The sequence below is a fragment of the Musa acuminata genome, chromosome BXJ3-9 (assembly GCF_036884655.1).
Source record: "Musa acuminata AAA Group cultivar baxijiao chromosome BXJ3-9, Cavendish_Baxijiao_AAA, whole genome shotgun sequence".
In the NCBI taxonomy this organism is placed as follows: Eukaryota; Viridiplantae; Streptophyta; class Magnoliopsida; order Zingiberales; family Musaceae; genus Musa; species Musa acuminata.
Window position 1 is genome coordinate 4,542,141 of NC_088357.1, and position 11,441 is coordinate 4,553,581.

The window sequence follows — 11,441 nt, forward strand, 5'->3', positions numbered from 1 at the left end:
AGACACTATCCGGAACATTAGAGGACATGCTGTGGCACCAACCATCCTAATCAGTGAACATCTACATGTCTTTCCAACCAACCATCACTGAAGCAGCTCGGATTCACAAGCAATTTGTCTCAAATAATATTGATTTGGACTAATCATGTCACACCCACTAATAATTATATATTTCAATCCCTTTTAGCACTCTCCAGCTAATATTTTTCAATCTCTTATGACATGATAGATCTAATGATTCATGTAAGTCTACTGTCTGCATTAGGAATCCATCTCTGTAGGAGAATAGACAGTCTGATCAACTTGAAGGCCTTCACCAAGAAAGAAAAAAGTTGCTTCATATCACACATTTGGACTCAAATCTCAATCCCCATATCAGCTATGCTTCAGCAATGATAACCAATATATAATGTGATTAGGTGAAACATTTACACCAAACAAGATGCACTGCCATGGCAAGAAAGCTTCTCTACCAAGAAGGGCTGGGCAATCTAACTCCCCTCGTATTAAATGCCATAAGATATGTATTGAATTCCTGTTCATACAGCTGGCCAAATCCAGATAAGAGAGTTTAAACATCCTTCTCAACCAACTGGCAATACGATCTTCTATCATTCACCAACTAATCAACATGAATGTCACAAACAAGTTACTGTTCCATGATTTGGGCACATCATGTACCACTCATGTCATCCAATACCAATTAAAGTTTAAGATAAGTTACGATCATTAACATGTGATGCAAAAATAGAGGATAGGCTTTGATGTCATGGTAACATTCTTCACTTACAGAGATAAAAGCTGTGTGTTAGTCCTCCTCAGAACCTAATATGGTGTTGGTAAGAGCAGTTGTCCTTTGCTTTTACCAGATCTACGACTGTTAGTTTCTGCTGAGACGTCAGATCTACAGCTGTTTTCTGTAAAACCAAAAAAATTAATCACCACAGAAATAGAAATTCTTTCACTGATTAGCCTTAATGAAAAGAAATAAATTTGCTGAAAGTTAATGTTCAGTACTAAAGTATTAATGCTTACACACATGTAAACAAAAAACAAGTAACCATTGAACTACTGATTATTTTTACTGTGAGGGAGATTAATATCTTCTGGGATGCAAATCTCAGAGAACATGACCAGTTCTCACGATTGGTGAGAACCAGAAATTGTAGATGATGGTGATTCATGACACACAAGTGCTACATTACCATCGTTTAAGGTGTTGTACAACATGTCTTTTCCTCGTGATACAAACATATTGCTGGCATGTTCCTTTAGAATTTTTAGATATTGCACCTATCATAACCAGCAAACCATGAATTAGGATCTGTGTCCATTGATAATTCAGTATCCCCTCTCTTGCAGAAAGGTTCAAAGTCCTCTGTCCATCTCTGCTCACTCTTTCCTTCCTCAGATTTGGGCACTTCAGAATCATCAAATTCTGTGTGTTCAAGAGCTTCTTTTGACGAACGTGATTCTGCAAGTATCTGTTTCAACGAAATAATTTCTCTATCATGATTCTTCTTCAAGCTATCTATCTCTTCGTTTGCCTTCTCAGTCTCTTTCTCTGCCAGTAATGCTCTTTTCTGCAAGATGTAGAGCAAAGTAAGAAATATAAGCATAGATCAACAGAAAGCAAAAAAATAAAAGGGTTCAGAAAGAGAATTAAGATATAAGCATAAACCAACTGAACACACAACACAGGATTTTATTTAGTAATATCCAATAGATGTTTGACCATAACTGACTTGGCACCAGAGAATATATATTCATGAACCACTTGTTGCTTAATCTTGGTGAGATATAAGAAATTTTTTGTAGTATTTTGTGGTGAGATATAAGGAATATATCACTCTTTATCCCTCAACAGGCCTCCAACATCAGCAACTGATTATACTGTTTAGATAAAATCAACACTATTTGAAGGTAATAACCAAAGCAATGCTACGAAAGGTCCTTAAGGTATGAGCTTAAGCCAGTAAGTAACCATAAACAAAAATCATGAAGGAGACTAAAGGTAAAAGGTGTGATTTCTCTTATCATTTGATAGACAGCAGGTGCCCATGATAAAGAATAAAGCATACTCTATGTCCTCTCTCTTTTTTATGCTAGTAATAAGTTGTACTTGGTATTTCCGTAGAGCCTTCAGGACATGTACAACAGCCAAACAATATATATACAGTTGTACATATGAATCTTAATGTGGGAACAAATTTACGGGGAAAAAAAAAAGAAAGGTACCTCGGCAATTGCAGCAGTTTCCTCTGCTTCTTTTAGCCGCACAAGAAGCTCACCAGCAGCCTGTAGAGCTTCAGCAGTGTCTCTGAGTTGGGTTTGAAGGGCTTTATTTTCATCCCTCCATTGTTGCCTTTCCCTTCCTCTTTCTGATTTTAAGACTGAAATTTCAGCTGCAAGAGATTTAACGAACTTTGACTCAGCATCCTTGACTCCCACTTCTGCTGCTGCTTCCATAACATTATCAATATCATCACTGATTTTCCGATTCCTTAAAAGCAGTGCAGTGTGTTTCTCCTGAAGTTCAGCATACTGTTCTAGAATGCGGGTATGACCCTGCATAGCAGTTTGTAGTGCCTCTTTCAGCTCCTCGGCACATTTTTTCTCAGATTCAAGTTCCAATTTTAATTTTTCAGCCACAGATCGACTTGCTTCAAGTGCAAGCTTAAGTTCTTCAACAAGAGAAGAATTGCTCTCTCTTTCTGTCCAACTACCCTTCTCTACTTCGACTTTATTACCAGCACTTATTTCATCCAAATCTGTTGTTGTGCTGAGTCTGCCCTGATGAGTTAATTGAATCAAAGAACAAGGTTTTTTGGTTGATTCAGCAGAAGAGGATTCCATGTAGTATTTCAATTGACTTCTTAAATCCTGAATCTCTTCCATTAAAACATCCCTCTCGCCCATAACAAAGAAGTTTCTATAGCCATCAAGCTCATCTTGCACTCTTTTCAGCTCGATATTTACCCGTGAAACTTCTGGATCATTCTCGTATTTCTCTTTGAGAAGCTACAGTTTGACATTAAAGTTTTAAAATCAGTAAGAAGTTTTGATAAAAAGCTTGGTAACTGCAGAAATGAAAGGATATCAAACACAGAAACAAGTATCTGTAAGACCTTATGTTCATTCACAAGAGCAATAAACTCTTCCTCCATGAACTCCTCGGTAGGCAGAATACCATCCATAAGTCTCTCAAGACGAGAGATTTTATCCTCACGGGTTTGAGCAATCATTGCATTGCATTCCCGTTCATATTTATATTGTTGGACCTGCAAGATCCACAGCAATGAGAAACATAACAAATAATAAACTCAATAAGAAACTCAAAAAGTGGAAAAGGAACAAGCACCAAACGCTCTAGCTGCATAATTTCGGCAGCTTGCTTTGCAGAATGATCTTCAAGTGCCATTTCTCGTCTGATTGATCCTGCCAAAACTTGCTCCACTGCCTATGTAGTCATAAAAAGATGTTAAGAACTTTTTCTTTTTTGAGGGATGAGGGAAAGATACCCAATAATTCACCACAATCTAATAGATCCAAGACAAAAAAGACTTGGGAACAAACAAAATTATGAATTGTTCATCTTATAATTTGAGACCTACTTTTGGTACATGCATCTTGAGTTTCTCAGTTGGTATCAATCCATCAACAGGTACCAGTTGCAGATCCTTGCTTCTGTTGCCATCTTTATTTTCATCTTCTGAAATTGCATTTTTGCAGTAACTACATATATTAGGTAGATCTTCTAGCTCTTCAAGTGCTTGAATTCCAACATCAACCTTGTTTACTGGGATAAGTGGCTTGCCTTCAGTTGGCCTAACAGAAAACCTGAATGATGACCTTCTCAAGACTGAGTTCTGCTGCCAATTATCAATAACTTGACGACCATGTTGGAGACTAGCAGTCAGGTGTTCAGTTGGTTTAAGGGAACTCCTTTTTATTTGACTCAAAGAAGCATCTAAGGATAGAGCTTCAGTTGATGCATTCACAGCTCCTGAACTTGATTTCACATTTTCCAGAATATTCTTTTGAGATGCTGACATTGATAATGATGTCCTAAGACTCTTCCTGCTAGTGGAAGTATCGACTATAGGTGAACTGTTCAAAGTAGGTGACTGAAGAACTGGAGATGTGTGGCAAGGTTCAATGCTAAGATTGGATGGCGATAATATGGTATTTGAAGAGAGGTCAGAGTTATAAGATGGGTCAGCAAGCATGATTTGCCCATTTTCTACTGAAGGTTTTCTTTCAGTAGGCAATTCACTATCTGAAAGAACATGAATCATTTCATCATGCATTATTACTTCACGGTTGGCATCCAGTTGACTGTCTAGATCATCACCAATAGAAGCAATTGCTTTTCCATCGGACTTTGCAGGGACTTGGCATGATCCTGTTTCCCTCAACTCGAAATCCTGAACACAAAAATCTGATTAACTCCATACACAGGCTTAGATCTGCACATTTGCTGTGTACTATGAAGAAATCTATTACTATTTTATCTGTGTACTACGAAGAAATCTATTACTATTATATATAAAGGGCCTTACATTTTCTTTTGACACTGTCAGATCTGCAGACAATCTATCTACACAAGGAGATACTTGGGAAGCAGCATGGACACATGGCATCTCAACATCATTTTCATCAATTTCCATCTCTTCATCACTGTCGTCATTGACAATAGGTAATGGTGTGGGACGAGTAAGGCTCATTTTCAATATATGCAAACTTCTTCGAGCATTCCATCCTGTTGAGTAACCTCCATTGTTGTCTGAAGATCCATTAGATTTCATACGCAGAAGTTCATCCTATTAAAGGCATAGTTAAACAAAGTTCAATGAGCATTAGCTGCAAAATTAAGATTACCAACAACTTCAATGTGGTGACAGAACTGTTATCAAACGCTACCTTCAGTAGGCGTATCTGCTCACGCAGAACATTAACATCGTCCTGCATTATTTCATTTACAACTGCCTTGTTCCGTATTGCTTTTGCACGCTGGGCAAACCGTAAGGTGCTCAATGTTTCATTCTTACAGCTGCATTCATCAATAATTCCATGTCAAAACAGAAAATTTTAGGACAGAAAATGGATGCAGGGCCTCTAGTTTACCTTCGCGATGGTGAAATAGCACATATCATTGCTAGTTTTGCGTTACCACCAAGAGATTCCTGCAATAAAAATGTCAGCTTGGAATCTCGGTAAGGAATATGCCTCTGTTTTCCAGAATGCGAAACTTCAGCAAGAATATTAATCAAATTCCTGCAATACACAAATGAATATCAGTAAGATTAGCTTTGAGAGCATAACCTGGTATTGTCTTATCCATGCAATTTCTGGTAATTGACATTTTGAGATGACAAATTCTACTTATGAAAGAACCAATTCATAGAAGACATATGATGATAGTGAAAAGCAAATAACATTCAGGTACTATTCAAAAAGAATATGAGCCAAACTATTGTTTCCAGCATTTCAGCAGTGATGCAAAACGATACAAAACTTTCTGGGTAAGCAAATTAATTTTCAAGGAAATTTGGCTCGTATAATTAAACTAAAGCTGTTGTAACTGATAAATAATTACAACCCATAGACCATATACACCAAAAAATAAGATAAAATGTTGTGTCATGTTAACTGGGATGAAGTATGATGGTTATCAACATATATCAACAGGCAATCTCTTTGATGTGAGGCAAGTAACCTAAATAATCCTACATGTGATATACTGAGACTCTGAGAGAGCTACACTTAAAGTAGAGAGCTTTGCATTTAATACTCTTAAATAGGACATAATTATATCCAGATAAACTCTTTTTCCTAACTAGAAAGGCAGATGGAGTTATATGTAAGGCTATGCCTGAAATTCTCTAGACTGTTCTGGTCTCTCATAGACCTAATGTTAGAGGCTCCCCACACTCATCAGGCCTGTGAGAGGTGACAACTCCCATTAGAATTTCAAGAGTAATTAGGCCCACCTAACTAGCAGTGTCCCCTAAATGTTGACAGCAACAGGTAATCTGGCTGCCACTTTCTTGGCAAGCAAAGCAAGTCTTCTGTTTGTTTGTTCTCTTCACATTCTAAATACCATTTTGCTCAGCATCAAGTTCAACTTGTGCCTGATAGTTCCCAAGGACCAACTTCATGCATTTGTGTATAAAAACATCTAATTAATGTCTAACGATCATGTATTTGAAAGTTTTGATTGATGTGATGTGCTTGTGCAGAGGGCGTACAAGGGCCTATCACAAGATTGCTTTAGAGTATTGAAACACACTACATCCAACAAATTTACATAAGAAACAGAACAAACAAATGGAAAAGTATAGTGGTATTTCTGTCCTCTTAAACAATATGTTCATCATAAATCTCACTGGCTCAAGAGAGCATGATTTTATCTACTCGTATTATCACAATATAGGTGATTAGTATTTTTGGATGACATTTACAGAACTATATTTATTATTTAATCACCATAGCCCATTTCTTAAAAATAATAACTAGGGTATGCACAAAAAAGATATATTCTAGCATGTATGTCACAATCAAAGCTTTATTGTTGTTCAGTATATATTTTATTTCTATATGTTGTAAGACATTGCATATCTATGTGGCCTGTATGTAATAATTATAAGTTTACAACTACATTTGTAAGTTTCAAATTCATATTTATACACCAAGTAATGAAATGAATGTGAACAAGACTTGAGTGATGTATATATGCAACTTGATTGATCATGATTGCATATTGGGTACTGAGACAAAAGAATAAGTACTTAAACTGAAAAGATACCCAAGTTGCGACAGGGAACGATTAATATTCCCAGCTTCCTTTAAACGTTCCCCTCCTGCACCTGTTTGTTTTTGCCTTTCAGATCCTGCCAGATCAACAAGGTTGATCCTGCTAGTCTTTAAGCTCACTAAGCCATCTGTCACGCTCTACAAGATTTTAATATAAGAAAGGTGTCTCAGAATTAACTATAATAAAGCGAAGGAATAAAACATATCTGCTATGTACCATCTGATGTTTAAAGGATGCAGCAAGCTTTTTTTATTGTCAACCTAATCAGACAACTTCCATTAGAATGTAAATTTCACTAATCTGTATGATTTAGCTATCTATCTTTTGATAAAAAGTTATATAAAAGCAAGTAATCTTAAAAGCATGATAGAACAGATGAGATCCTACATCAAAGATATGTCATATGTGCCCACTGTTAGCAAAAAGAGCACCTCTGAAAATTTGGTGTTCACAGAATGAGGAAGTGAAGACACTGAATTCAATAAAGAAAGCAATACATAATGCATGATATTTGTAATCTTAATTTGATAAAATTGAAGCTCAACACCAGAACCTATAATGGATGATATTATCAGTACTCCATTGAAGTAACATGAAATAAAAGCAATACTGCTTCATGTCAAAATGATACTAGATTCTTATTTTCGGAGGCCAAGACATACTATCATCATCATCTAATATCATTATAACATCTCAATTTGTAGTACAAACTTTGAAGTATATCAAAAGAAGAATAGAGATGCCACCTTAGAACGAGACTCAATGATGCAAGTAAACACACAATGAGATCGCGAACTTTCCACATTTATACTTGTTGCACCAGTCCTCCTGTTTGCAAGTCCCTGTATGTGTAAAGGAGAGCAGTATATGGGCATAATTATACTAAACAAAAGCTTAAAAAAATTCTTAGTTAATCCAAGAAACAGCTCCATATTCAAGACCTTCATCAAATGTTGAAGTCATATATTTCAGTAAATATTGAACTATTTACATTTTACAGAACCCTGTGTCTGATCCAGATTCTGAATATCCAACTTCTGAGTACACAGCAACAATCACTGAATACCCAAAGGAGACAGTAAATAAGTAAAACCAATAACACATCAAACTGGACTGGATAGGCCTTCTTGGAAGCCCATGCTTGAGATTCTTAAGCATATATTCCCTCAAAAGCATATCAATTGGAAGTATGGTTGCATCTCATCTGCTGGCATTAATTGTTTGATTAATAGGTTTCCCTCTACTTGATTTACTAGCCATCAAGGGTGAGATAATTGGCTGTATGCATACCTGTTTGTACTTGCTAACTAGAGCTTATCCAGCCATTGGCATGAATTTTATTCTCAACACAAGATGATCATGATTACCTTGACTAGGAATTCAGCATTCCTCATTTAACGCATGCATATGATGTATGAAGTTCTCAATACATCATTTGATTAGCCTATTGCAAACACCTTTGGTACAAATATATATTCTAAGTTTTTGAAACATACAGGCTATGGAATCAATAGAAAACCTGAATTACTACAAGAAGGCAACAAATGATCTTTTTGAGATATTGTGTCGACAATCACATGCAACAATAGTATAGGGCTAATTACATATTATCCCCTGTAGTTAGACCTCCTTAACATCTCAATCGTTAGACTTAAAAAATTTATATTGGAATCTCTATAGTTATAAAAATGAAACATCTAGGTCCATTTACCCTAATATCATCAATTTTATCGATGAAAACACAAAAACAAAAAACAAAGAGATAATTTCAATCATTCCCGTTGGTGATGGTGGACGATGATGGTGGTGACAGACGACGACGTTGGAAGTCGTAGGTGGTTGTTGTGGATGAGGAGAGCAGCGAAGAGAGATGAGGGCCGCTCATCGACGTCAACGCAATTGTCGAACAACCATCGATGCTAATGCAATGAACGGCCCTTTCGCCACTCTATATTTGCGTCGACGCTGATGCAGATACCGAGTGGCCCTTTCGCTGCTCGACGCAGCCCTTTCGCCACTCTATTTGCGTCGGCATCGATGCAGATACCGAGAGGCCCTTACGTCGCTCGACAACTACGTCGACGCCGATGAGCAACCCTCACCTTTCGCCACCACTCTCCTCATCCACAATAGTCATCCGTCGCTTCCAACGACATCATTGTCCTCCACCACCAATGGGAATGATTAAAATTACCTTTTTGCCTATTAATTTTGTATTTCCATTGGTAAGACCAACGACGTTAGAGTAAATGGACCTAAATGTTTCACTTTCATAACTATAAGGATTCCAATGTAAGGAGGATTCCAACCAATGCATCAAGATAAAACAAAGGCATCAATGGTTTGCATAAGAAGATTATAGCAACAAAATAGTACATTCATAAAAAATATAGAGAAAGAATAATATACAGATGACGAATGCTTAATTATTTTAATATGTTAAATGGATTTTTCTATAAGTGAATGCATTCCACTTCAATTAAAATAAAGACATTGTGTCCTAACAGCAAATGTAAACATACAACGACATCATAATTTGACCAATATAAACCAACACAAAATGAAATAAGAGGAAAGGTAGCACTGAACAAGTAAGAAGGAATGACATGGTTATGGGTAGTATAACATGAAGAGCGCTTTACTTTAAAGCTTAAGTCATAAAAGAAAGTTGTCCAAAAGAAAATAGATTAAACAAACAAAATTGATGAAGATGATATTTATTTGAGACAATAGTGCTCAAAGCCACAAGTTAGCAATATATCAAGCATATTCCAAACTAATATGAGAGCACATAAAGGAATTGATAAAAGAAATAATTGTTTTGCCATCATTTCTGATCTATCCGCAAGATTATAGGCAATTGTCAAAATTTCTTATTTGATGCTTATTGATATTAAGCATACAACCGTAAAGGAGTTTGAGAAAATAATATGTGAATTTCACCTTCATCAACAAATTATTTACATCCTTCACTGTAGATACATACTCCTCTGTCAAATAGTCCACATAAACACCAGTTCTTACATCTTCCCTGATCTGAAAGATATCACCAAAGTTTCATCAAAAAATAAACAAGAATGTCATGGGCAAGTAATAAGAAACAGTGAAAGAAAAAAATTTTGTTTGTCACCTGGAGATTTCTTTGAGTTGGTTCCAACAAGTCGGTGATCTGTTCATTGTAGATCTGTAAACCCAAGAACCTGACAAATCAGGTAATAGCATTGCAACAAAGCTAGAGATACTTGGAATATCAGGTAGCATCAGCACACTTGCCTCCAAGAAGGAACAACGGCACTGGTAATTCAGCTGCTTGTCGGAGTGCTTAGATTGTTCCTGGGATATTACATCTTTAAGCACAACGCTGGCAAAATTTCATATAAAGCAGAAGTTCTAAAGTTGTTTACTTCATCTATGCGACAAAATAGCCTCTCAAAAACACGCGGAGTCAATCCTCGGTCGGTGCTAGATGCACCCTCTGACATAACACTGGGAGGCCCCCACATAGTATAAGTCTTTCCACTTCCGGTCTTTACCAAAGAAATCAACAGGAAACAATTAATGCAGCATTTTTTACACACAAGTCCGTCAGAAGAAAGAAGCCCTACAGAGATCAAAACACAGAAGCAGTCTTCACCTGCCCATATGCAAATATAGAGCTGTTGAACCCAGCCAAACAATTCTCCACCAACGGAAGCCCAACGAGTCGAAATATATCTTCCTGGCGTTCAATTCCAGCAAAAAATTTAGGAGCTTTCTAAAGCATTTACCTATAAATTCTATAAACGGGAATATTTCGGACTCCACTGAATCAAACAGGTACACCCACCTGTGTGGATCTGATATCAGCTACCGAATCAAAGGTGAACGTGTGATCAAGAATTGAAAGAGAGTTCACAGAGGCCTTCTCCACAATCAGATCGGCTTCTTCCTCCTGCTTGCCCGGAGGCCGCATCCTCACGATCACCTACTTAACCCAACAAATCGCTCTCATGCAAAGCCAACAAGCGCAGCCGTCAACAATAATCCTAAAATATACCTGAACGCCAGAATCCGGCACCGACGAGGGCGGAACCCCATTCTCGGCGATGGTTTCCAAGATGAGCTTCCTCTTGAGCGGGTTGGCGGAGTGTTTGGAGGCGAGCGGCGGGCGAGGGGGAAGGGGGCTACGGTTCTTGGCGGAGAGGGGCTTTCCGCCAGGCGCATGGCTGTGGAATGGGGACCGATCCGGCGGCGCGGGGCAGGGGTCGACGTTCTCCTTGGGGATCCGAGGCGGCCGCTGCTTGTGCGAGGAAGGAGCGAGGGTTTCGGAGGGCGGAACCCTAGTGCTCCTAGGACTCGTGAAGGCTTTCATGGAGATCGAAGAGAGAGGGAAGCGGGAACGAGATCGGAAGTTCGGAACCCTAACAGCGAGACAGAGACGTTGAGAGATGAGGGTGAAGAGGGGGGAATGGGAGGTTTAAATCCGATAAGGGTATAAACGTAATTTTAATTCTAAGGGGCCGAGAAAAGGCCGTTCAAATTTTTGGGGCATACGATTACCCGCGGATCAGCGTACGATGGGGTTTATGAGGCGGTGCGAAGGGCTTCAGCCACGAGACCATGGGCAAAGTTCGTGATGGAACGG

General features: G+C 38.0%; 1 protein-coding gene across 1 annotated transcript; it reads right to left on the reverse strand.

Moving 5' to 3' along the window:
- Nucleotides 1-1,059: 1,059 nt before the first annotated feature.
- Nucleotides 1,060-11,240, reverse strand: LOC135649396 (kinesin-like protein KIN-12B). Its single transcript, XM_065167696.1, has 17 exons — nt 10,854-11,240; nt 10,644-10,781; nt 10,452-10,535; nt 10,222-10,344; nt 10,091-10,150; nt 9,948-10,001; nt 9,761-9,853; nt 7,564-7,659; nt 6,809-6,954; nt 5,128-5,277; nt 4,924-5,053; nt 4,563-4,823; nt 3,615-4,427; nt 3,362-3,460; nt 3,129-3,281; nt 2,239-3,021; nt 1,060-1,583 (listed from the first exon to the last, which is right to left on the reverse strand). Exons 1-17 carry the CDS (start codon nt 11,166-11,168, stop codon nt 1,281-1,283), a joined length of 3,801 nt encoding a protein of 1,266 aa, XP_065023768.1. The 5' UTR covers nt 11,169-11,240; the 3' UTR covers nt 1,060-1,280.
- Between the last annotated feature and the right edge of the window lie 201 nt (nt 11,241-11,441).

Coding starts and splice junctions, on each gene's coding strand:
- LOC135649396 (XM_065167696.1), bottom strand. CDS start 11,168: ATGAAAGCCTTCACGAGTCCTAGGAGCACTAGGGTTCCGCCCTCCGAA. Junction 10,782..10,853: donor TGCCGGATTCTGGCGTTCAG/GTATATTTTAGG, acceptor TGGGTTAAGTAG/GTGATCGTGAGGATGCGGCC. Junction 4,824..4,923: donor AGCAGATACGCCTACTGAAG/GTAGCGTTTGAT, acceptor TGCCTTTAATAG/GATGAACTTCTGCGTATGAA.